Genomic DNA, 22,259 nt, shown 5'->3' with positions numbered 1-22,259 from the left:
TGCATGAGACGGTATCGTGTGAACTGCGGTCTCCCCATACAGACGCCGGGATCCCGGCATTAAGATGCCCGGCGGCGGGCTCGGAGCAGCGCTCGCCACAGGTTCTATTCCCACACTTTGGGACCGTCTGGGGAATAGTCCCTGTTAGTATTGTGAGGGGCAGGATGTAGGTGCCGGTATTGTGACCGGCAGCCTCCTGACCGCCCGTTACATAACTACATCCTGATGTGCACACAGTTTTTAAAGGAACTTAGCAGGGAGGTTGTTCCAAACATCTTGGAGAACTAACCACAGATCTTCTGTGGATGTAGACTTGTTTAAATCCTTCTGTCTCTTCATATAATCCCAGAGAGACTAATGATGATTAATGATGTCCTCAAAGCTAAGAAATACAGGCAGGTTCTTATTCATCATGCAATACCATTAGGGAGGTGTCTGATTTGCTCCAAATTTATTCTACAGCAGGACAACAACCCCAAACATACAGCCAATGTCATTATAAACTATCTTCAGCGTAAAGAAGAACATGGAGTCCTGGAAGAGATGATATGGCCCCAACAGAGCCCTGATCTCAACATCATCACGTCTGTTTGGGATTACATGAAGAGACAGAAGGATTTGAGCAAGCTTACATCCACAGAAGATCTGTGGTTAGCTCCTCAAGATGTTTGGAACAACCTCCCTGCCTAGTTCCTTCACAAACTGTATGCAAGTGTACTGATAAAATTGATGCTGTTTTGATGGCAAATGGTGGTCACACCAAATATTGATTTGATTTAGATTTCTCTTCTGTTCATTCACTTTGCATTTTGTTAATTTATAAAAATAAAATATTAGTACATCTATTTTTGAAAGCATTCTTACTTTGCAGCAGTTTATCCACACCTGCCTAAAACTGTTACACAGTACTGTGTGTGTGTGTGTGTGTGTGTGTGTGTGTGTGTGTGTGTGTGTGTGTGTGTGTGTGTATATATATGATAAAAATAGAGGAATTGGCGCCCTGGGATTACATTGACCCCAGAAGTTAGAGAAAACCCCTTTTAAGGTTTCACAATTACGTGTCAACAAGTTTAAAACATAATGGTCAACTGTTCCTTCATAAAAATTTATTTAAAACAATACGTTAGCAAGATTAATGTCCATAACATATCATCAATAGTATAATACGAATCTCCCACATTGATCAGTTTATCGAAGACAGAGAAAAGTATAATTAGATCTCTACTGTTCTTATTCTTTATCAAAGAACTTGGGAGTGACGTCAGATACAACAGAATGATAACCCAATGCGTTTCGTCTTGCACCAAGACTTCATCAGGGGCGTATCTCTGATTGTGGCCAATTAAAATCAACAGACTAGAATGGGCCCAAGTAATCAATCGGGAATATTTGAAAGGAGAATTCCAACATCACTAATGGCTACTGTAGTGATAACAATCCAACCTAATGGATCCAATCCTCATGTAAAAAACGCTCCCATGTTAGAGATATTGAAATGGACACAAGGACTCCACAAGCTCATAAATAACGAACCTTATAAATTAACTAAAGGTGTATAATTCAGAAAAGGTAGAAATAATCCTCGCTAGTTCACATAGCTGTGGAACCTTCTAGAAGAAAAAATCTGTGATGGCCCAGCATCAATGCAATCGCAGATTTGGGATTATGAATTGGGGTGTGTAAACTTTTCATCAGGGTCATTTGGGTAGTTTCTGTTGTCATTATGATTTAAAAAGAGTAAACACAGTTGTTTGACAATAAATGGCTTCACCCAACCACTAACCATGAGTGAAAGAAAAGTTTGTGAGTTATCATTCATATTCTCTGACAATTGGCCAGAAAAATCACAAATTCTGCTAGGGTATGTAAACTTATGAGCACAACTGTGTGTGTGTACATATATATATATATATATACTGCTCAAAAAAATAAAGGGAACACTAAAATAACACATCCTAGATCTGAATGAATGAAATATTCTTATTAAATACTTTGTTCTTTACATAGTTGAATGTGCTGACAACAAAATCACACAAAAATTATCACTGGAAATCAAATTTATAAACCCATGGACATCTGGATTTGGAGTCACACTCAAAATTAAAGTGGAAAAACACACTACAGGCTGATCCAACTTTGATATAATGTCCTTAAAACAAGTCAAAATGAGGTTCAGTAGTGTGTGTGGCCTCCACGTGCCTGTATGACCTCCCTACAACACCTGGGCATGCTCCTGATGAGGTGACGGATGGTCTCCTGAGGGATCTCCTCCCAGACCTGGACTAAAGCATCCGCCAACTCCTGGACAGTCTGTGGTGCAACGTGGCATTGGTGAATGGAGCGAGACATGATGTCCCAGATGTGCTCAATTGGATTCAGGTCTGGGGAACGGGCGGGCCAGTCCATAGCATCAATGCCTTCATCTTGCAGGAACTGCTGACACACTCCAGCCACATGAAGTCTAACATTGTCTTGCATTAGGAGGAACTCAGGGCCAACCGCTCCAGCATATGGTCTCACAAGGGGTCTGAGGATCTCATCTCGGTACCTAATGGCAGTCAGGCTACCTCTGGCGAGCACTTGGAGGGCTGTGTGGCCCCCCAAAGAAATGCCACCCCAAACCATTACTGACCCACTGCCAAACCGGTCATGCTGGAGGATGTTGCAGGCAGCAGAATGTTCTCCTTGGCGTCTCCAGACTCTGTCACGTATGTCACATGTGCTCAGTGAGAACCTGCTTTCCTCTGTGAAGAGCACAGGGTGCCAGTGGCAAATTTGCCAATCTTGGTGTTCTCTGGCAAATGCCAAACGTCCTGCATGGTGTTGGGCTGTAAGCACAACCCCCACCTGTGGACATCGGGCCCTCATACCACCCTCATGGAGTCTGTTTCTGATCGTTTGAGTAGACACATGCACATTTGTGGCTTGCTGGAGGTCATTTCGCAGGGCTCTGGCAGTGCTCCTCCTGTTACTCCTTGCACAAAGGCGGAGGTAGCGGTCCTGCTGCTGGGTTGTTGCCCTCCTACGGTCTCCTCCACGTCTCCTGATGTACTGGCCTGTCTCCTGGTAGCACCTCCATGCTCTGGACACTACGCTGACAGACACAGCAAACCTTCTTGCCACAGCTCGCATTGATGTGCCATCCTGGATGAGCTGCACTACCTGAACCACTTGTGTGGGTTGTAGACTCCGTCTCATGCTACCACTAGAGTGAAAGCACCGCCAGCTTTCAAAAGTGACCAAAACATCAGCCAGAAAGCATAGGAGCTGAGAAGTGGTCTGTGGTCACCACCTGCAGAACAACTCCTTTATTGGGGGTGTCTTGCTAATTGCCTATAATTTCCACCTGTTGTCTATTCCATTTGCACAACAGCATGTGAAATTGATTGTCAATCAGTGTTGCTTCCTAAGTGGACAGTTTGATTTCACAGAAGTGTGATTGACTCGGAGTTACATTGTGTTGTTTAAGTGTTCCCTTTTTTGAGCAGTGTATATATATATATATATATATATATATAATTCCTGTGCACATACTCTGGGCAACACCATATAATGCACCACAAAGTAATGCCCCATGCACCATATTAAGCCTCCACAGTAATGCCCCTGACACCATATTAAGTCCCTGACATCATTTGTAGTTTTCTACTTTGCTACATCATGGGCGGCAGGTGAACAGGGGCCCACCATCAGGTTACAGCAGGGCAATGGTGGTGGAAATATCGGCTGGCGGGATGAGTGGCCCAAGCCCTCCCCTCTCAGTTAGAGTGGCCGGACAGTTGTCCCCACAGTACCCCCTTGATGGTGGCCCTGACCTGGGTAAACCATGTTGCAATGCAAGTGGTGCAAATATATATTTATATCATTTTTGCATGCAGGATAAATACTGGCTGCTTTAGCATGTAGCCTGCAAATGCTGTACAGCTTTATTTTAACAGTGCATTTTAGATTTGATTTTGGATACCCCCCATCCAAATCTTAATATTTTTTGTACATTATAAATCTATTCAACCTGCAGTGCAACATGGTTTTACCCAGAGGCAAAGTTACTTGCTCATTTATGCTTTGCTCCCACCTCAGAATCAAGCCCTCAATGTGCTGTTTCTTACACCTGTTACTTATTATCGCTTTATCACAGCCAGGACTTCACAAGGGAGGTGCGGGCCACAGCCGCGTGTTACGCATAGAGGCTGTGACACCAAAATGCTGGCTCCTCCGCAATGGCAGGTGCCGGGTGCGTCAGTATGACATTATACTGCAGCACTTGGCTCCTGTCACTGAGAAGGAGGCGGCAGTGCAGACACTTGTCTCTGGGGCAGGCCAACATCTGCAGGGATTTCTTTCTTTATTAACAGTTTCTTATATAGCGCAGCAAATTCCATTGCGCTTTACAACTGGACACAATGATAAAACAAAACTTTTTGAGACAGATTGAATGTAGGGAGCAAAGGACAGTACTGAGTCAAGAATGACATCTAGGCAGCGAGCTGGTGGGGTAGGATTGATTGTTGAGTTCTCAACAGTGATAGAGATATCATGTTGGTAACTGCTACTGGCCGGTGGAAATATAATTGTTTTGGAAAAATTAAGTTTGAGGTGGCGAAATGACATCCAAGATGAAACGGCTGAAAGGCATTCAGTGACCCGGACCAATACAGATTGTGACAAATCTGGGGAGGATAGATTTTTGAGTATCATCTGCGTACAGATGGTACTGAACTCCAAAAGAGTTGATTCGTTTACCAAGAGATGAGGTATAGATTAAGAAAAGCAGAGGACCTAAGACCGAGCCTTACAGTACACCAACTGAAAGATGTAGCGAAGGGGAGGTGGATTCAGAGAAGCGAACACAGAGGGAGCGATTAGATAGGTAGTATAGGAACAAAAAAGGGGCGTGTCTTGAAGATTGTAGTGTATGTATGAGAAGAGAATGGTCAACAGTGTCAAAAGCAGCAGAGAGATCTAGAAGAATAAGAAGTGAGTCATGGCATTTGGACTTCGTAGTGACTAGATCATTCACTACTTTAGTCAGTGCTGTCTCTGTGGAGTGTTAAGAATGAAAGCCTGACTGAAGTGGGTCCAATAAGTTGAGTGAATTAAGAAAGTGTGTGAGGAGAGTTTAGGCAAGTCTCTCAAGTAGCTTGGAGAGGCATGGGAGCTGAGAGATGGGATGGCAGTTTGAGAGAGAGTTAGGGTCAGAATTTTGTTCTTTCAGAATGGAAGTAATCACTGCATGCTTGAACAGTGAAGGAAAGATACTAGTAGAGAGAGAGATTACAGATGTTAGTTAAGGTTGGGATGAGCACAGGAGACAGAGATTTACTTACTTGTGAGGGTATAGGCTCAAGAGGAGAAGTAGTAGAGTAGTAGGATGAGAAGAGTGTTGACACATTGTCTTCATTTGTGGGATCATTTGTGAGAGTGCCAGAGGGTTCAGGTATAGAATTGAGCAGGTCACTGGCTGAGAAAGAGCAAACCATTGCATCTCAGATCTCATCAATCTTGTCCTTGAAGTAGGAAGCAAGATCTTGCGCCTTGATAGTGGCTGGGGGGTTGGGTGAGGGAGGGTTCAGATGTGATTTAAATGTATTAAAAAGTTGTTTGGGGTTACAGGCTTGAGCTGAGTTTGGAAATATGTTTGTTTGGCAGTGTCCATGGCATTACGATAAGAGTGGTAGACAGTCTTATATGTTAGGAAGTCGCTTTGAATATGAGATTTACGCCACTGATGTTCAACTTTTTGTGAGAGATTTTGTAAGTGTGTTGTTAATTTAGAGTGCCACGGTCTAAATCTAAGCCTACGTGGAGTGTGATGGGTAGCTGGAGCCACTTGGTCAAGGGCCAGAGTCTGGCACAGGTGTGATACATCAGCCACAGGAGAAGTAAATGCAGAAATAGGTGAGAGAAGTTGTTGCAGAAATGTGGACAGTTCTTGAAAATTAATTGTGTTAATATTTCTGTGGGTTTGAGGAGGGTTGGAGGACTTAAATGACTCTGAATTTGAAGTAATGGTGGAGAGCAGAAAGTGACAAGGTTGTGATCTGAGAGGGAAAGGAGTGTTAGTGAATTTAGAAACTGAGCATAATCTGGTGAACACTAAATCAAGGCAGTGGACATTCTTAGTAGAGGAGTCAGTCCACTGGGAAAGGCCGACGGATGAGGTTAGAAAGAGTAGTTTGGAGGCATGAGCAGCAGATTGTGGACTATCAAATGCAATATTGAATTCAACTATGATGATGGTGGAGAGGTCAGAGGATAGGAAGTGAGGGAGTTAGGAACAAACATCTTCCAGAAATTGTTTGGGTTGCCCAAGTAGGTGATAGATAGCTGCAACAGGCAGAGATAAAGGAGTATAAATCCAGATGGAATGTACTACAAATGATGTGAATGTGAGTGATGGAACCTGTGGTAGAACTGTGTACGCAAAAAACTGGGAAAGTAATAATCCATCCCCACCTCCTTTACTGTTACTGGGCCTGGAGGTGTGTGTGAAGTGGAGAACACCATTTGACAGTGCTGCAGGGGAGGCCGTGTCTGACTGTGTGAGCCATGTTTCTGTTATAGCCAGCAGATTGAAGTTGTTAGATATGAAGAGGTCATGTATGGATGTTAATTTGTTACAAACAGAACGTGCATTCCATAAGGCACATTTTAGTGATTTTGAGGGTGCAGGGAGACATCTGATGTTTATGAGATTGGCTGGTTCTCTATATTGCTGCGAATCAGGTGGATGTGAGTGGGGCAAGTGGTTGGGTCTCGGATTCAGTGAAATGTCACCAGCTAATAGAAGCAGGAGAGAGAGATAAATACAGTTGGAGGTTTGTGAATGTTTTTATGGTGACCGGTTGTGGATGTTATTGTCAAAATAGAAAGATAAGTAAAAATCTCATGAGTGTTAATAATAGGGTAGTGAATAATTGAGGCGGCAATGTGTACAGAGGGGTGAGTAGCAGGGAGAATGAAGGATGTTATTGTTTTAGAGAAAAAACTATGGAGTGCAATAAAGAAAGTCAATTTGTGGTACATGGGGCCTAATTCAGAGTTGATGGCAGCAGCAAATTTGTTAGCAGTTGGGCAAAACCATGTGCACTGCAGGGGGGGCAGATAAAATGTGCAGAGAGAATTAGATTTGGGTGTGGTGTGTTCAAACTGAAATCTAAATTGCAGTGTAAAAATTAAACAGCAAGTATTTACCCTGCACAGAAACAAAATAACCCACCCAAATCTAACTCTCTCTGCACGTTATAACTGAAACACCTGCAGTACACATGAGCCCTCATTCCGAGTTGTTCGCTCGCTAGCTGCTTTTAGCAGCCGTGCAAACGCTAAGCTGCCGCCCTCTGGGAGTGTATCTTAGTTTAGCAGAAGTGCGACCAAAAGGATCGCAGCGCGGCTAAAAAAAAAGATTGTGTAGTTTCTGAGCAGCTCCAGACCTACTCCTATCTTGCGATCACTTCAGACTATTTAGTTCCTGTTTTGATGTCACGAACACGCCCTGTGTTCGGCCAGCCAGGCCTGCGTTTCCCCTGGCACGCCTGCATTTGTATCTGACACGCCTGCATTTTCCCACACACTCCCCGAAAATGGTCAGTTACCTCCCAAAAACGCCCACTTCATGTCAATCACTCTGCGGCGAGCAGTGCGACTGAAAAGCGTCACTAGACCTTGTGTAAAACTACTTCGGCTTTTGTGAAAGTAAGTCGCGCATGCGCATTGCGCAGCATACGCATGCACAGAAGTGCAGCTTTTTTGCCTAAACGCTGCGCTGCGAACTAAAACTGCTAGCGAACAACTCGGAATGACCACCATGGTTTTGCCCAACTGCTAACAAATTTGCTGCTGCGATCAACTCTGAATTACCCCCATGGTTCGTTTGAGATAAAAGTACAGTTCTTTAGACTTGGAGTGTAAAGAAGTTGCAATATTTAAATTTAAACATTCAAATACCTGTTTACTGGTGTTGTTCAGCTGTTCATTTACAAACACTTAGTATTATGAAAAATGTGTGTATGTTAGCGCAAATTCACCAGCACAGCTGACCCTAGATTGCATCTAAAGGAATACTTGGCAAATTAATAAAGGCTACCAGTGAGGCATGCCCACAGACTGATGTAATCGAGATGGGGGGGGGGCGTAAAAGGGTGGGCAGCTTCCCGAGAGGCTACGCCCCATAGTGGTGATGAAACAGGGTTTTTGGGGGGCCACACCCCTGCCCATGAAGCCATACTCCCTTTTTGGCCGTACACCCTTTTGGCGCACATGGTGGCTCTTGATCGCACTTGTTGTCACCGACACCAGTGCTGCCACTGATCACAGCTCTGCATCTCTATATTTATTACATCTCTGTATCTCTATATTTATTACAGCTCTGTATTTTTATCACAGCTCTGCATTTCTATATGTATTACAGCTCTGCTTCTCTTTATTACACCTCTGCATCTCTCTATTTACCACAGCTCTGCATTTCACTAGAGATGAGCGGGTTCGGTTCCTCGGAATCCGAACCCCCCCGAACTTCAGCCTTTTTTGCACGGGTCCGAGCAGACTCGGATCCTCCCGCCTTGCTCGGTTAACCCGAGAGCGCCCGAACGTCATCATCCCGCTGTCGGATTCTCGCGAGACTCGGATTCTATATAAGGAGCCGCGCGTCGCCGCCATTTTCACACGTGCATTGAGATTGATAGGGAGAGGACGTGGCTGGCGTCCTCTCCGTTTAGATTAGATTAGAGCGTCAGAGACACTTGAGTTGATTTACTAATTTGGGGAGCATTAGGAGGAGTACTCAGTACAGTGCAGCAGAGTTTTGCTGATAGTGTGACCACCAGTTTAATTTTAATCGGTTCTCTGCCTGAAAAAAAACGATACACAGTCATATACCATATCTGTGCTCAGCCTCAGTGTGCTGCATGATAATATGATAATGATAATATATCATCTATGTATGTATTATATCTGACTGTGCTGAGTGCTCACTGCCAGTGCTGCTCACACAGCTTAATTGTGGGGGAGACTGGGGAGCAGTTATAGCAGGAGTACAGTGCACACTTTTGCTGCCAGTGTGACCACTGACCACCAGTATATTGTCTGCCTGAAAAAGTTAAACAAACACTCCTGTGGTGTTTTTTATTTTTATTCTATAAACGCATTCTGCTGACAGTGTCCAGCAGGTCCGTCATTCATTATATTATATAAATATTTACCTGCAGTAGTGTTATATTTTTTTTGTTCATCTCTATCATCTTTATCATCTCTATATTAGCAGACGCAGTACGGTAGTCCACGGCTGTAGCTACCTCTGTGTCGTCAGTGCTCGTCCATAATTGTATACCTACCTGTGGTGGGGGTTTTCTTTTTCTATCTTCTTCATACTAGTAGTTCAGCAGTCTGCTGACAGCGTCCAGCAGGTCTGTCATTATATATTATATATACCTGCAGTAGTGATATATATATATTTTTTATATCATTATCATCTCTATATTAGCAGACGCAGTACGGTAGTCCACGGCTGTAGCTACCTCTGTGTCGTCAGTGCTCGTCCATAATTGTATACCTACCTGTGGTGGGGGTTTTCTTTTTCTATCTTCTTCATACTAGTAGTTCAGCAGTCTGCTGACAGCGTCCAGCAGGTCTGTCATTATATATTATATATACCTGCAGTAGTGATATATATATATTTTTTATATCATTATCATCTCTATATTAGCAGACGCAGTACGGTAGTCCACGGCTGTGGCTACCTCTGTGTCGTCAGTGCTCGTCCATAATTGTATACCTACCTGTGGTGGGGTTTTTTTTTTCTATCTTCTTCATACTAGTAGTTCAGCAGTCTGCTGACAGCGTCCAGCAGGTCCGTCATTATATATTATATATACCTGCAGTAGTGATATATATATATTTTTTTATATCATTATCATCTCTATACTAGCAGACGCAGTACGGTAGTCCACGGCTGTGGCTACCTCTGTGTCATCAGTGCTAGTCCATAATTGTATACCTACCTGTGGTGGGGTTTTTTTTTTCTATCTTCTTCATACTAGTAGTTCAGCAGTCTGCTGACAGCGTCCAGCAGGTCCGTCATTATATATTATATATATATACCTGCAGTAGTGATATATATATATTTTTTATATCATTATCATCTCTATATTAGCAGACGCAGTACGGTAGTCCACGGCTGTGGCTACCTCTGTGTCATCAGTGCTCGTCCATAATTGTATACCTACCTGTGGTGGGGTTTTTTTTTCTATCTTCTTCATACTAGTAGTTCAGCAGTCTGCTGACAGCGTCCAGCAGGTCCGTCATTATATATTATATATATATACCTGCAGTAGTGATATATATATATTTTTTATATCATTATCATCTCTATATTAGCAGACGCAGTACGGTAGTCCACGGCTGTGGCTACCTCTGTGTCGTCAGTGCTCGTCCATAATTGTATACCTACCTGTGGTGGGTTTTTTTTTTTTCTATCTTCTTCATACTAGTAGTTCAGCAGTCTGCTGACAGCGTCCAGCAGGTCCGTCATTATATATTATATATACCTGCAGTAGTGATATATATATATTTTTTATATCATTATCATCTCTATATTAGCAGACGCAGTATGGTAGTCCACGGCTGTGGCTACCTCTGTGTCGTCAGTGCTCGTCCATAATTGTATACCTACCTGTGGTGGGGTTTTTTTTTTTCTATCTTCTTCATACTACTAGTTCAGCAGTCTGCTGACAGCGTCCAGCAGGTCCGTCATTATATATTATATATACCTGCAGTAGTGATATATATATATTTTTTATATCATTATCATCTCTATATTAGCAGACGCAGTATGGTTGTGCACGGCTGTGGCTACCTCTGTGTCGTCAGTGCTCGTCCATAATTGTATACCTACCTGTGGTGGGGTTTTTTTTTTCTATCTTCTTCATACTAGTAGTTCAGCAGTCTGCTGACAGCGTCCAGCAGGTCCGTCATTATATATTATATATACCTGCAGTAGTGATATATATATATTTTTTATATCATTATCATCTCTATATTAGCAGACGCAGTACGGTAGTCCACGGCTGTGGCTACCTCTGTGTCATCAGTGCTCGTCCATAATTGTATACCTACCTGTGGTGGGGGTTTTTTTTTTCTATCTTCTTCATACTAGTAGTTCAGCAGTCTGCTGACAGCGTCCAGCAGGTCCGTCATTATATATTATATATATATACCTGCAGTAGTGATATATATATATTTTTTATATCATTATCATCTCTATACTAGCAGACGCAGTACGGTAGTCCACGGCTGTGGCTACCTCTGTGTCGTCAGTGCTCGTCCATAATTGTATACCTACCTGTGGTGGGTTTTTTTTTTCCTATCTTCTTCATACTAGTAGTTCAGCAGTCTGCTGACAGCGTCCAGCAGGTCCGTCATTATATATTATATATATATATATACCTGCAGTAGTGATATATATATATTTTTTATATCATTATCATCTCTATACTAGCAGACGCAGTACGGTAGTCCACGGCTGTAGCTACCTCTGTGTCGTCAGTCACTCGTCATCCATAAGTATACTAGTATCCATCCATCTCCATTGTTTACCTGAGGTGCCTTTTAGTTGTGCCTATTAAAATATGGAGAACAAAAATGTTGAGGTTCCAAAAATAGGGAAAGATCAAGATCCACTTCCACCTCGTGCTGAAGCTGCTGCCACTAGTCATGGCCGAGACGATGAAATTCCATCAACGTCGTCTGCCAAGGCCGATGCCCAATGTCATAGTACAGAGCATGTAAAATCCAAAACACAAAATATCAGTAAAAAAAGGACTCAAAAATCTAAAATAAAATCGTCGGAGGAGAAGCGTAAACTTGCCAATATGCCATTTACCACACGGAGTGGCAAGGAACGGCTGAGGCCCTGGCCTATGTTCATGGCTAGTGGTTCAGCTTCACATGAGGATGGAAGCACTCAGCCTCTCGCTAGAAAAATGAAAAGACTTAAGCTGGCAAAAGCACAGCAAAGAACTGTGCGTTCTTCGAAATCACAAATCCACAAGGAGAGTCCAATTGTGTCGGTTGCGATGCCTGACCTTCCCAACACTGGACGTGAAGAGCATGCGCCTTCCACCATTTGCACGCCCCCTGCAAGTGCTGGAAGGAGCACCCGCAGTCCAGTTCCTGATAGTCAGATTGAAGATGTCAGTGTTGAAGTACACCAGGATGAGGAGGATATGGGTGTTGCTGGCGCTGGGGAGGAAATTGACAAGGAGGATTCTGATGGTGAGGTGGTTTGTTTAAGTCAGGCACCCGGGGAGACACCTGTTGTCCGTGGGAGGAATATGGCCATTGACATGCCTGGTGAAAATACCAAAAAAATCAGCTCTTCGGTGTGGAAGTATTTCAACAGAAATGCGGACAACAGGTGTCAAGCCGTGTGTTGCCTTTGTCAAGCTGTAATAAGTAGGGGTAAGGACGTTAACCACCTCGGAACATCCTCCCTTATACGTCACCTGCAGCGCATTCATCATAAGTCAGTGACAAGTTCAAAAACTTTGGGCGACAGCGGAAGCAGTCCACTGACCAGTAAATCCCTTCCTCTTGTAACCAAGCTCACGCAAACCATCCCACCAACTCCCTCAGTGTCAATTTCCTCCTTCCCCAGGAATGCCAATAGTCCTGCAGGCCATGTCACTGGCAATTCTGACGAGTCCTCTCCTGCCTGGGATTCCTCCGATGCATCCTTGAGTGTAACGCCTACTGCTGCTGGCGCTGCTGTTGTTGCTGCTGGGAGTCGATGGTCATCCCAGAGGGGAAGTCGTAAGACCACTTTTACTACTTCCACCAAGCAATTGACTGTCCAACAGTCCTTTGCGAGGAAGATGAAATATCACAGCAGTCATCCTGCTGCAAAGCGGATAACTGAGGCCTTGGCATCCTGGGCGGTGAGAAACGTGGTTCCGGTATCCATCATTACTGCAGAGCCAACTATAGACTTGTTTGAGGTACTGTGTCCCCGGTACCAAATACCATCTAGGTTCCATTTCTCTAGGCAGGCGATACCGAAAATGTACACAGACCTCAGAAAAAGACTCACCAGTGTCCTAAAAAATGCAGTTGTACCCAATGTCCACTTAACCACGGACATGTGGACAAGTGGAGCAGGGCAGACTCAGGACTATATGACTGTGACAGCCCACTGGGTAGATGTATTGACTCCCGCCGCAAGAACAGCAGCGGCGGCACCAGTAGCAGCATCTCGCAAACGCCAACTCTTTCCTAGGCAGGCTACGCTTTGTATCACCGCTTTCCAGAATACGCACACAGCTGAAAACCTCTTACGGCAACTGAGGAAGATCATCGCAGAATGGCTTACCCCAATTGGACTCTCCTGTGGATTTGTGGCATCGGACAACGCCAGCAATATTGTGCGTGCATTATATCTGGGCAAATTCCAGCACGTCCCATGTTTTGCACATACCTTGAATTTGGTGGTGCAGAATTATTTAAAAAACGAGAGGGGCGTGCAAGAGATGCTGTCGGTGGCCAGAAGAATTGCGGGACACTTTCGGCGTACAGGCACCACGTACAGAAGACTGGAGCAACACCAAAAACGCCTGAACCTGCCCTGCCATCATCTGAAGCAAGAAGTGGTAACGAGGTGGAATTCAACCCTCTATATGCTTCAGAGGTTGGAGGAGCAGCAAAAGGCCATTCAAGCCTATACATCTGGCCACGATATAGGCAAAGGAGGTGGAATGCACCTGTCTCAAGCGCAGTGGAGAATGATTTCAACGTTGTGCAAGGTTCTGCAACCTTTTGAACTTGCCACACGTGAAGTCAGTTCAGACACTGCCAGCCTGAGTCAGGTCATTCCCCTCATCAGGCTTTTGCAGAAGAAGCTGGAGACATTGAAGGAGGAGCTAAGAAAGAGCGATTCCGCTAGGCATGTGGGACTTGTGGATGGAGCCCTTCATTCGCTTAACCAGGATTCACGGGTGGTCAATCTGTTGAAATCAGAGCACTACATTTTGGCCACCGTGCTCGATCCTAGATTTAAAACCTACGTTGTATCTCTCTTTCCGGCAGACACAAGTCTGCAGGGGTTCAAAGACCTGCTGGTGAGAAAATTATCAAGTCAAGTGGAACTTGATCGGTCAACAGCTCCTCCTTCACATTCTCCCGCAATTGGGGGTGCGAGGAAAAGGCTCAGAATTCCGAGCCCACCCGCTGGCGGTGATGCAGGGCAGTCTGGAGCGACTGCTGATGCTGACATCTGGTCCGGACTGAAGGACCTGACAACGATTACGGACATGTCGTCTACTGTCACTGCATATGATTCTCTCACCATTGAAAGAATGGTGGAGGATTATTTGAGTGACCGCATCCAAGTAGGCACGTCAGACAGTCCGTACGTATACTGGCAGGAAAAAGAGGCAATTTGGAGGCCCTTGCACAAACTGGCTTTATTCTACCTAAGTTGCCCTCCCACAAGTGTGTATTCCGAAAGAGTGTTTAGTGCCGCCGCTCACCTTGTCAGCAATCGGCGTACGAGGTTACTTCCAGAAAATGTGGAGAAGATGATGTTCATTAAAATGAATTATAATAAATTCCTCCGTGGAGACATTGACCAGCAGCAATTGCCTCCACAAAGTACACAGGGAGCTGAGATGGTGGATTCCAGTGGGGACGAATTGATAATCTGTGAGGAGGGGGATGTACACGGTGATGAATCGGAGGATGATGATGAGGTGGATATCTTGCCTCTGTAGAGCCAGTTTGTGCAAGGAGAGATTAATTGCTTCTTTTTTGGTGGGGGTCCAAACCAACCCGTCATTTCAGTCACAGTCGTGTGGCAGACCCTGTCACTGAAATGATGGGTTGGTTAAAGTGTGCATGTCCTGTTTATACAACATAAGGGTGGGTGGGAGGGCCCAAGGACAATTCCATCTTGCACCTCTTTTTTCTTTAATTTTTCTTTGCGTCATGTGCTGTTTGGGGAGTAGTTTTTTGAAGGGCCAGCCTGCGTGACACTGCAGTGCCACTCCTAGATGGGCCAGGTGTTTGTGTCGGCCACTAGGGTCGCTTAGCTTACTCACACAGCTACCTCATTGCGCCTCTTTTTTTCTTTGCGTCATGTGCTGTTTGGGGAGTAGTTTTTTGAAGGGCCATCCTGCGTGACACTGCAGTGCCACTCCTAGATGGGCCAGGTGTTTGTGTCGGCCACTAGGGTCGCTTAGCTTACTCACACAGCTACCTCATTGCGCCTCTTTTTTTCTTTGCGTCATGTGCTGTTTGGGGAGTAGTTTTTTGAAGGGCCAGCCTGCGTGACACTGCAGTGCCACTCCTAGATGGGCCAGGTGTTTGTGTCGGCCACTTGGGTCGCTGAGCTTAGTCACACAGCTACCTCATTGCGCCTCTTTTTTTCTTTGCGTCATGTGCTGTTTGGGGAGTGTTTTTTGGAAGGGCCATCCTGCGTAACACTGCAGTGCCACTCATAGATGGGCCAGGTGTTTGTGTCGGCCACTTGGGTCGCTGAGCTTAGTCATCCAGCGACCTCGGTGCAAATTTTAGGACTAAAAATAATATTGTGAGGTGTGAGGTATTCAGAATAGACTGTAAATAAGTGTAAATTATGGTTATTGAAGTTGATAATACTATGGGATCAAAATGACCCCCAAATTCAATGATTTAAGCTGTTTTTTAGGTTTTTTTGAAAAAAACACCCGAATCCAAAACACACCCGAATCCGACAAAAAAAATTCGGTGAGGTTTTGCCAAAACGCGTTCGAACCCAAAACACGGCCGCGGAACCGAATCCAAAACCAAAACACAAAACCCGAAAAATGTCCGGTGCACATCTCTACATTTCACTCCATCTTTCTTTCTCTTACAGGACAAATCCCACGGAGCTCTATCACTCCATCCCTCTTACTCACAGAGGACAAGTCACACAGAGCTGTATGACACTGCTCAGTGGCGTAACTAGAAATTTTTCTCCCCCAAGCCAAAAAATTCTTCGGTGCCCCCCCTCATGCTCCATAATTGGGAGCAAGAAAGGGATAAATATGCGCGCGCCGAAGGCGCGCGTGGCAAAAAAGGGGTGTGGTTTCGTTGGAATGGGCGTGGTTTTGCATAAAGGGGCCTGGCATTGCAGGAAAAGACTACCTTATACCCCAGTTTTGCAACCTGCACGCCCATACGTTGGCCACCACAGGAAAGAAAAATAATCCTGATTCATGCCCCTTACATTATTTGTCATTTTTCCTCCTTATAGTAATGCCCAGTATACATTATGCCACATACTGCAATGGCCCTTAGACATTATGCCGCACACAATAATGCACATGACACAATATGCACACACTGTAATGCCCCCGACACATTATGCCACACACCGTAATGCCTGTGACACATTATGCCACACACCGTAATGCCTGTGACACATTATGACAGGAATCGCAATGCCCGTTATACATTATGCTACACACTGCAATGCCCCTGATACATTATAGCACATACAATGTCTGTGACACATTATGACACACACCGCAATGTCCGTGATACATTATGCCACACACTGCAATGCCCGATACATTATAGCACATACAATGCCTGTGACACATTATGCCACACACTGCAATGACCTTGAGACATTATACCACAATGCCCATGATATAGTATACCATACACCGTAATGCCTGTGACACATACCGCAATGTCCTGCCCGTTATACCCTATGCCACACACCGCAATGCCAGTTATGTATTATGCCACACTGCAATGACCCGGAGACATTATACCACATACCACAATGCCCGTGATATAGTATACCACACACCGAAATGCCTGACACATTATGACACACACCGCAATGTCCGTGATACATTATGCCACACACTGCAATGACCCCGAGACATTATACCACATATCACAATGCCCGCGATATAGTATACCATACACCGTAATGCCTGTGACACATTATGACACACACCGCAATGTCCGTGATACATTATGCCACACACCGTAATGCCCATTACACATTAAGTCCTACAGTAAGGCTTCTAATTACTTTTCAATTACCTGCTCGTTGTCAGGGGTTTCATGCACTGGGTGTCATGCTCGTTGCCAGGGGTTTCATGCTCTTGGTTCCATGCACGGTGCCAGGGGTTTTCATGCTCAGGGTGTCATGCTCGTTGCCAGGGGTTTCATGCACTGGGTGTCATGCTCGTTGCCAGGTGTTTCATGCACTGGGTGTCATGCTCGTTGCCAGGTGTTTCATGCACTGGGTGTCATGCTCGTTGCTAGGAGGTAGTCCTTGTTGCTAGGGCTGTGCTCCCAGTGCCACATATGTCCCCAGTGCCAGATATTCCCCCACGGTGCCAGGTACTCACATGCCCCAGTGCCAAATATAGCCCCCCCCATGTGCCAGGTACACATATACCCCCCAGTGCCATATATTCCCCCCCAGTGCCAGATATTCCCCCAGTGCCAGATATTTCCCCCAGTGCCATATATGCCCCCAGTGCCAGATATTCCCCCCCCCCAGTGCCATATATGCCCCAGTGCCAGATATTCCCCCCCAGTGCCATATATGCCCCCAGTGCCAGATATTCCCCCCCCAGTGCCAGATATCCCCCCCCCCCCCCAGTGCCAGATATTCCCCCAGTGCCAGATATTCCCCCCCAGTGCCATATATGCCCCCAGTGCCAGATATCCTCCCCCCAGTGCCACATATGCCCCCAGTGCCATATATTCCCCCCCAGTGCCATATATGCCCCCAGTGCCAGATATCCCCCCCCCCCAGTGCCATATATGCCCCAGTGCCAGATATTCCCCCCCAGAGCCATATATGCCCCCAGTGCCAGATATTCCCCCCCCAGTGCCAGATATTCCCCCAGTGCCAGATATTCCCCCCCAGTGCCATATATGCCCCCAGTGCCAGATATTCCCCCCCCAGTGCCATATATGCCCCAGTGCCAGATATCCCCCCCCCCCGCCCCCGCGCCGCTGCTGCTGCTTTTTGGAGGGACACGGAGGGCACAGCTCGCCTCTCCTGTGTCCCTCCTGCTGCATCATCTCCGGCGGCCGCGGGTCTAATAGGGGGAAGTGCCGGTTCGTGAGCCAATTAGAGCTCACGGACGGCACTTCCCCCTATTAGACCCGCGGCCGCCGGAGATGATGCAGGAGGGACACAGGGAGGCGCGCTGTGCCCTCCGTGTCCCTCCAACAAGCGGCGGAGGGAAGGAGACCGCAGACTGACATGCGGACGCTCGTCCGCATGTCAGTCTGCTGTAAATCAGTGGCGCCCCCGCAGCCCCTCGCCCCCAAGCCACCGCGAGGGCTGCGGGGGCAGTAGTTACGCCACTGACACTGCTCCTTTCTTCAATGATAGATCCCACTCAGAGCACTGTATCACTCTGCCTACTGCCACAGGGGAGTGTAACACTTCATAGGAGAGAACACATGGCAAAATAAAGTGATGGTCTTTTTTTTTATTATTTTAAAATTGTTATATTGATTCATTTAAAGATAATGTACTTAAAAGTTTATGACTAATTCTGAGCACATCTGCTTGGGTTCCACTGTACACTTGTGAATTAAACTCACCTTTACTAGCTCCATCATGTCTTTGACAAATCCATCTACTTCAGGACCTTCCAGGGCTCCAGTTTTACTCTGAAAAAGATCACAAATTATAATTTGGTAATGAATACACATTTCTATAGTTGTCCATGCATGTTATGTACAGGTTTTGCTCCTAAATGTTCAAAAACTCGTGGGGAGCACCATCAGCACTAAACAATAAAAGGGAAGACGCCCAACAGACAAAACGTACATATTGCTGGTAAATACGAATTACTGTTATCACACTCCAGTGCGGACTCACAACCCCCAAGTGCAGCACGCATGTTATGTACAGGTTATAAATTATAATAAAAATGTAACTAGTTTACCAAGCCACCCAATCATGTGATATAATAATATAAGCTGCATTAAGTCGTAGGTAGGGTGACATAACCCACTAATTCAGAATGCAGCAGCCCAAGGGCTCCACAATTCTGGGGGCCTTTAAGCAGGGTTGGTTTGGTCTGTGGGAATCTGTCTCCCCACCCCAGCTCCCAGAAAGAAGAAATGGCAGCTAAGGAGCCAACACCACTTATGCTGACCCTAGACAGCTTTATTCTGTGCATAGTCTACTCATTTTTACATTTACCAGTGCATTGTTTCCACTGCTATGGTAAAGTCTAGAGAAGTGCTTCCTAAACTCAGTCCTCAAGGACTCCTAACAGTTCATCTGTGGATTTTTAAAACGTGACAGTTGGTGATACACCTGTGCACCTGCTGGGTGACCCGGAAAACGTGGAATGTTAGGGGTCCGTGAGGGCCGAGTTTGGGAAACACTGATCTAGAAGATGATTTACTACATGTTGTATTTTACTTTAGTTTAACATTTTGTCAGATTAAAAGAAAATATCAAAGAATTCATATCTGTACAATAATAAGAAATCATACTCACAACATCATAATGTGCAAAAATTGTTTCAAAGTCGCTTTTTCTTTCATCTTGACTGCTTGCCTAAAGAAAACAAAAGATTTTGCTACTACTTGTTCAAGTTTTAAGAAGCTGAAGATATTAAGAAGTTGAAGATATCTAAGGTTAGGGCCAGGGGCACCAGAATGATTTCACCGCTGGGGGAGGGGCCAAGTTAGAATCTCATTTTGGCGCCCCTTCTGTGGTGCCGGTCTCCTCTCCTTCTACCCCCTCCCCCCATCAGTGCAGGGGAGCGCTAACTTCTGCATCCCTGTGAGCGGCTTCAACTTTAAAAGGGTGCGGTGTCCCTTCTGTACTATCCAGCTGTCTCTTCACTGGTGATGTATTACTGGGAGGAGGCGTGGCTTTACAGGGCCACAGCCACGCCTCCTCCTAGTAATGCATCACCAGTGGAGAGACAGCCAGCTAGCCTAGTATAGAAGGGATACCGCACCCACACTACTTTTAAAGTTGAAGCGGCTCACGGGGATGCAGAAGTAAGTGCTTCCCTGCACCAGCGCCTCCATCATGTTTGGGGGGGTTCAGGCTGCCCCCTTGCCTCCCCCCCCCCCCATTCCGACACCTCTGGACTAGGGTCAATCATAGTTGCGTGTAGGGATGGCCATCGGTGGGTTATCCATTGATGGTTACCATCGATGGTATGATCAGTGGATAACCTCGATGGTGGGAAACCAGCTGTAAGGGAACCATCAATGGTTTTGACCATCGATGGTCACCATTACTTTAGTATTGAGCTAGCCACGGGCCAATCATGGCCTGGGGGCATGGCTTTGTGGGTGTCAGGGGGCGGAGCTATGCTCAGTGTCCCTGTCACCCTGGAGAAAAAAATAAAAAAATATTTGAATTTAAATAGCCGTTTATCATCGTTGGTGGGAAAACATTTGGTTCTCCCCATCAATGGTAAAAGTAGTTACCATCAGTCATAGACCATCGATGACTTCGAATCATCGATGGTCGATGGCCATCCCTAGTTGCGTGCAATCTCTACTGTGTTCTGAAGGAGAGGAAGATGTGACTGTCTGCATCACATTGGTAAATACAATTGAGTTACAATACTGTGACTAAATTATTGAAAAAGTGATAATGAGCTCTGAGAACATTGTGTATCATCTAATTGTAGCTGCAAATTAAAAAAAAAATAATTCATCACACAACAACACTTAATGTGTAGCTAAAATCAGAGTCTCCTCCTGGGATTTTCCAACTATGCATTTTCTCATATAAATGTTTCTGAACAGATGAATGTTCTGTACATGTTGTTCTTAGAAAATGTTTTTGACTCTCTATGTAGAACTATAAACTGTATCTACATACAATATATTGTATAATCCTTTAGACCAGTGATTTTCAACCTTTTTTTTACTCGCGGCACATGGAACAATATTTTTAAATTGCCAAGGCACACCATCAGTTCCCCACAGAAAAAATACAAAACAAAAAACACACATTGGCCCTCACAGTAAAAAAAATAATAATTCACACATACATTGTTTTTTTCTGTGTAGGCCAATCACATTGCTCCCCACATAAATCAATCACATTGCTCCCCACATAAATCCTATTGCTCCCCAAATGAATTATTCACATTGTCGTGCCCCCCCCCCCCCCCCCCATAAATCCTTATTCTCCCCACATAAATCCTATTGCTCCGCACAGGAGAAATAAAACAACAGATATTAGCCCCTACCGGTCAGCTGTCATCTCCCCTGTCCCTCAGTGGTGGGGGTTGTTCATAGTGGAGTGCTGCAAATACTGAGCAGGGGGCGGTCGGGCAGGTGTGGGTGTGGGTGGGCAAGGAAAGCTGTGGATGCAGGCGGGAACTGGAATATGTGTATACAGGCGAGTGGGCTGGCTGGGTGGTGAGACACGGCGGCCGTGACCTATGATATCACACAGCCGTGTCTTCAAGGCATAGGTCACGGCCGGAGCACGACTGATCCTCTAAAAAGAGCCCAAGCCAACAGTTCACTCTGAAGGTGCAGGAAGCGGCTCTGGCTCCGCGGCACACCTTGCAACTGGTCGCGGCACGCACACTGGTTGAAAAGGCCTGCTTTAGACTATAAGCTGTAAACTCCATGAGCAGGGCCCCCTCCCTCCTGTTCTTATTACCTATTCCTCTTGCCCCCCAGTCTCTACACCTCCTGCCTTGGACTCCACTCCTTCATTATTTTATGTGTCTTCAGATGACATACACCAGGTAGATCTAGATTAGCCCATGCTAATAGGCATGCTGAATCTTTCCATAGCACCCCTGGCATAAGTGGCTGTGTTAAGAGTTGCAGTGCTATATGTTAGTTGTCTACTGTATTGTATTGTACTGTACTGTTTTAGGAGCTGGTTGACTGGTACATTCACACCGTGCTATTTATCACTCTCCAAGGCTTGATAAATCTGGGCCTAGTGATTTGCTCTGTGTAAAGCGCTGTGTGCCCTAGAAATAAATAATACATTTGTGAACAAATGTCCCATTATTGTCAGAACTTACTAAAGCAAAAATGTAGTAAGTAGTGTTTTGCAGAAAATGTTGTAATTAAGAGGGTAGCCTAAAAGTGGTGGTAGGCAGTACATCGAAGTGGTATTTCTTATGTCAATTCACCAGTAACCTTCGTCTGAATTAATAACCTTGGAACATAGCTGACTGTGCCTAATTTAGACTTACTGACACCATTTTAGTATAACTGTAGCTATTGACAAATAACTTTTCCAATGGTTTGTT

The 22,259-nt window shown here is 45.3% G+C and overlaps 1 protein-coding gene across 1 annotated transcript in view; it reads right to left on the bottom strand.

Annotated features, from left to right (window-relative positions):
• Nucleotides 1-22,259, bottom strand: part of SCGN (secretagogin, EF-hand calcium binding protein) — a 200,683-nt gene that overhangs the window by 703 nt on the left and 177,721 nt on the right. The window contains exons 9-10 of the mRNA XM_063924967.1: nt 19,508-19,567; nt 18,598-18,666 (exon numbers count right to left, since the gene is read on the bottom strand). Of these exons, the coding sequence (XP_063781037.1) occupies nt 18,598-18,666; nt 19,508-19,567 (129 nt within the window). The remainder of the gene's footprint in view (nt 1-18,597; nt 18,667-19,507; nt 19,568-22,259) is intronic.

Source organism: Pseudophryne corroboree, chromosome 5 (assembly GCF_028390025.1).
Source record: "Pseudophryne corroboree isolate aPseCor3 chromosome 5, aPseCor3.hap2, whole genome shotgun sequence".
NCBI lineage: Eukaryota > Metazoa > Chordata > Amphibia > Anura > Myobatrachidae > Pseudophryne > Pseudophryne corroboree.
Note: the sequence above shows the minus strand (reverse complement) of the source record. Positions and strands in the feature narration are given on the sequence as shown.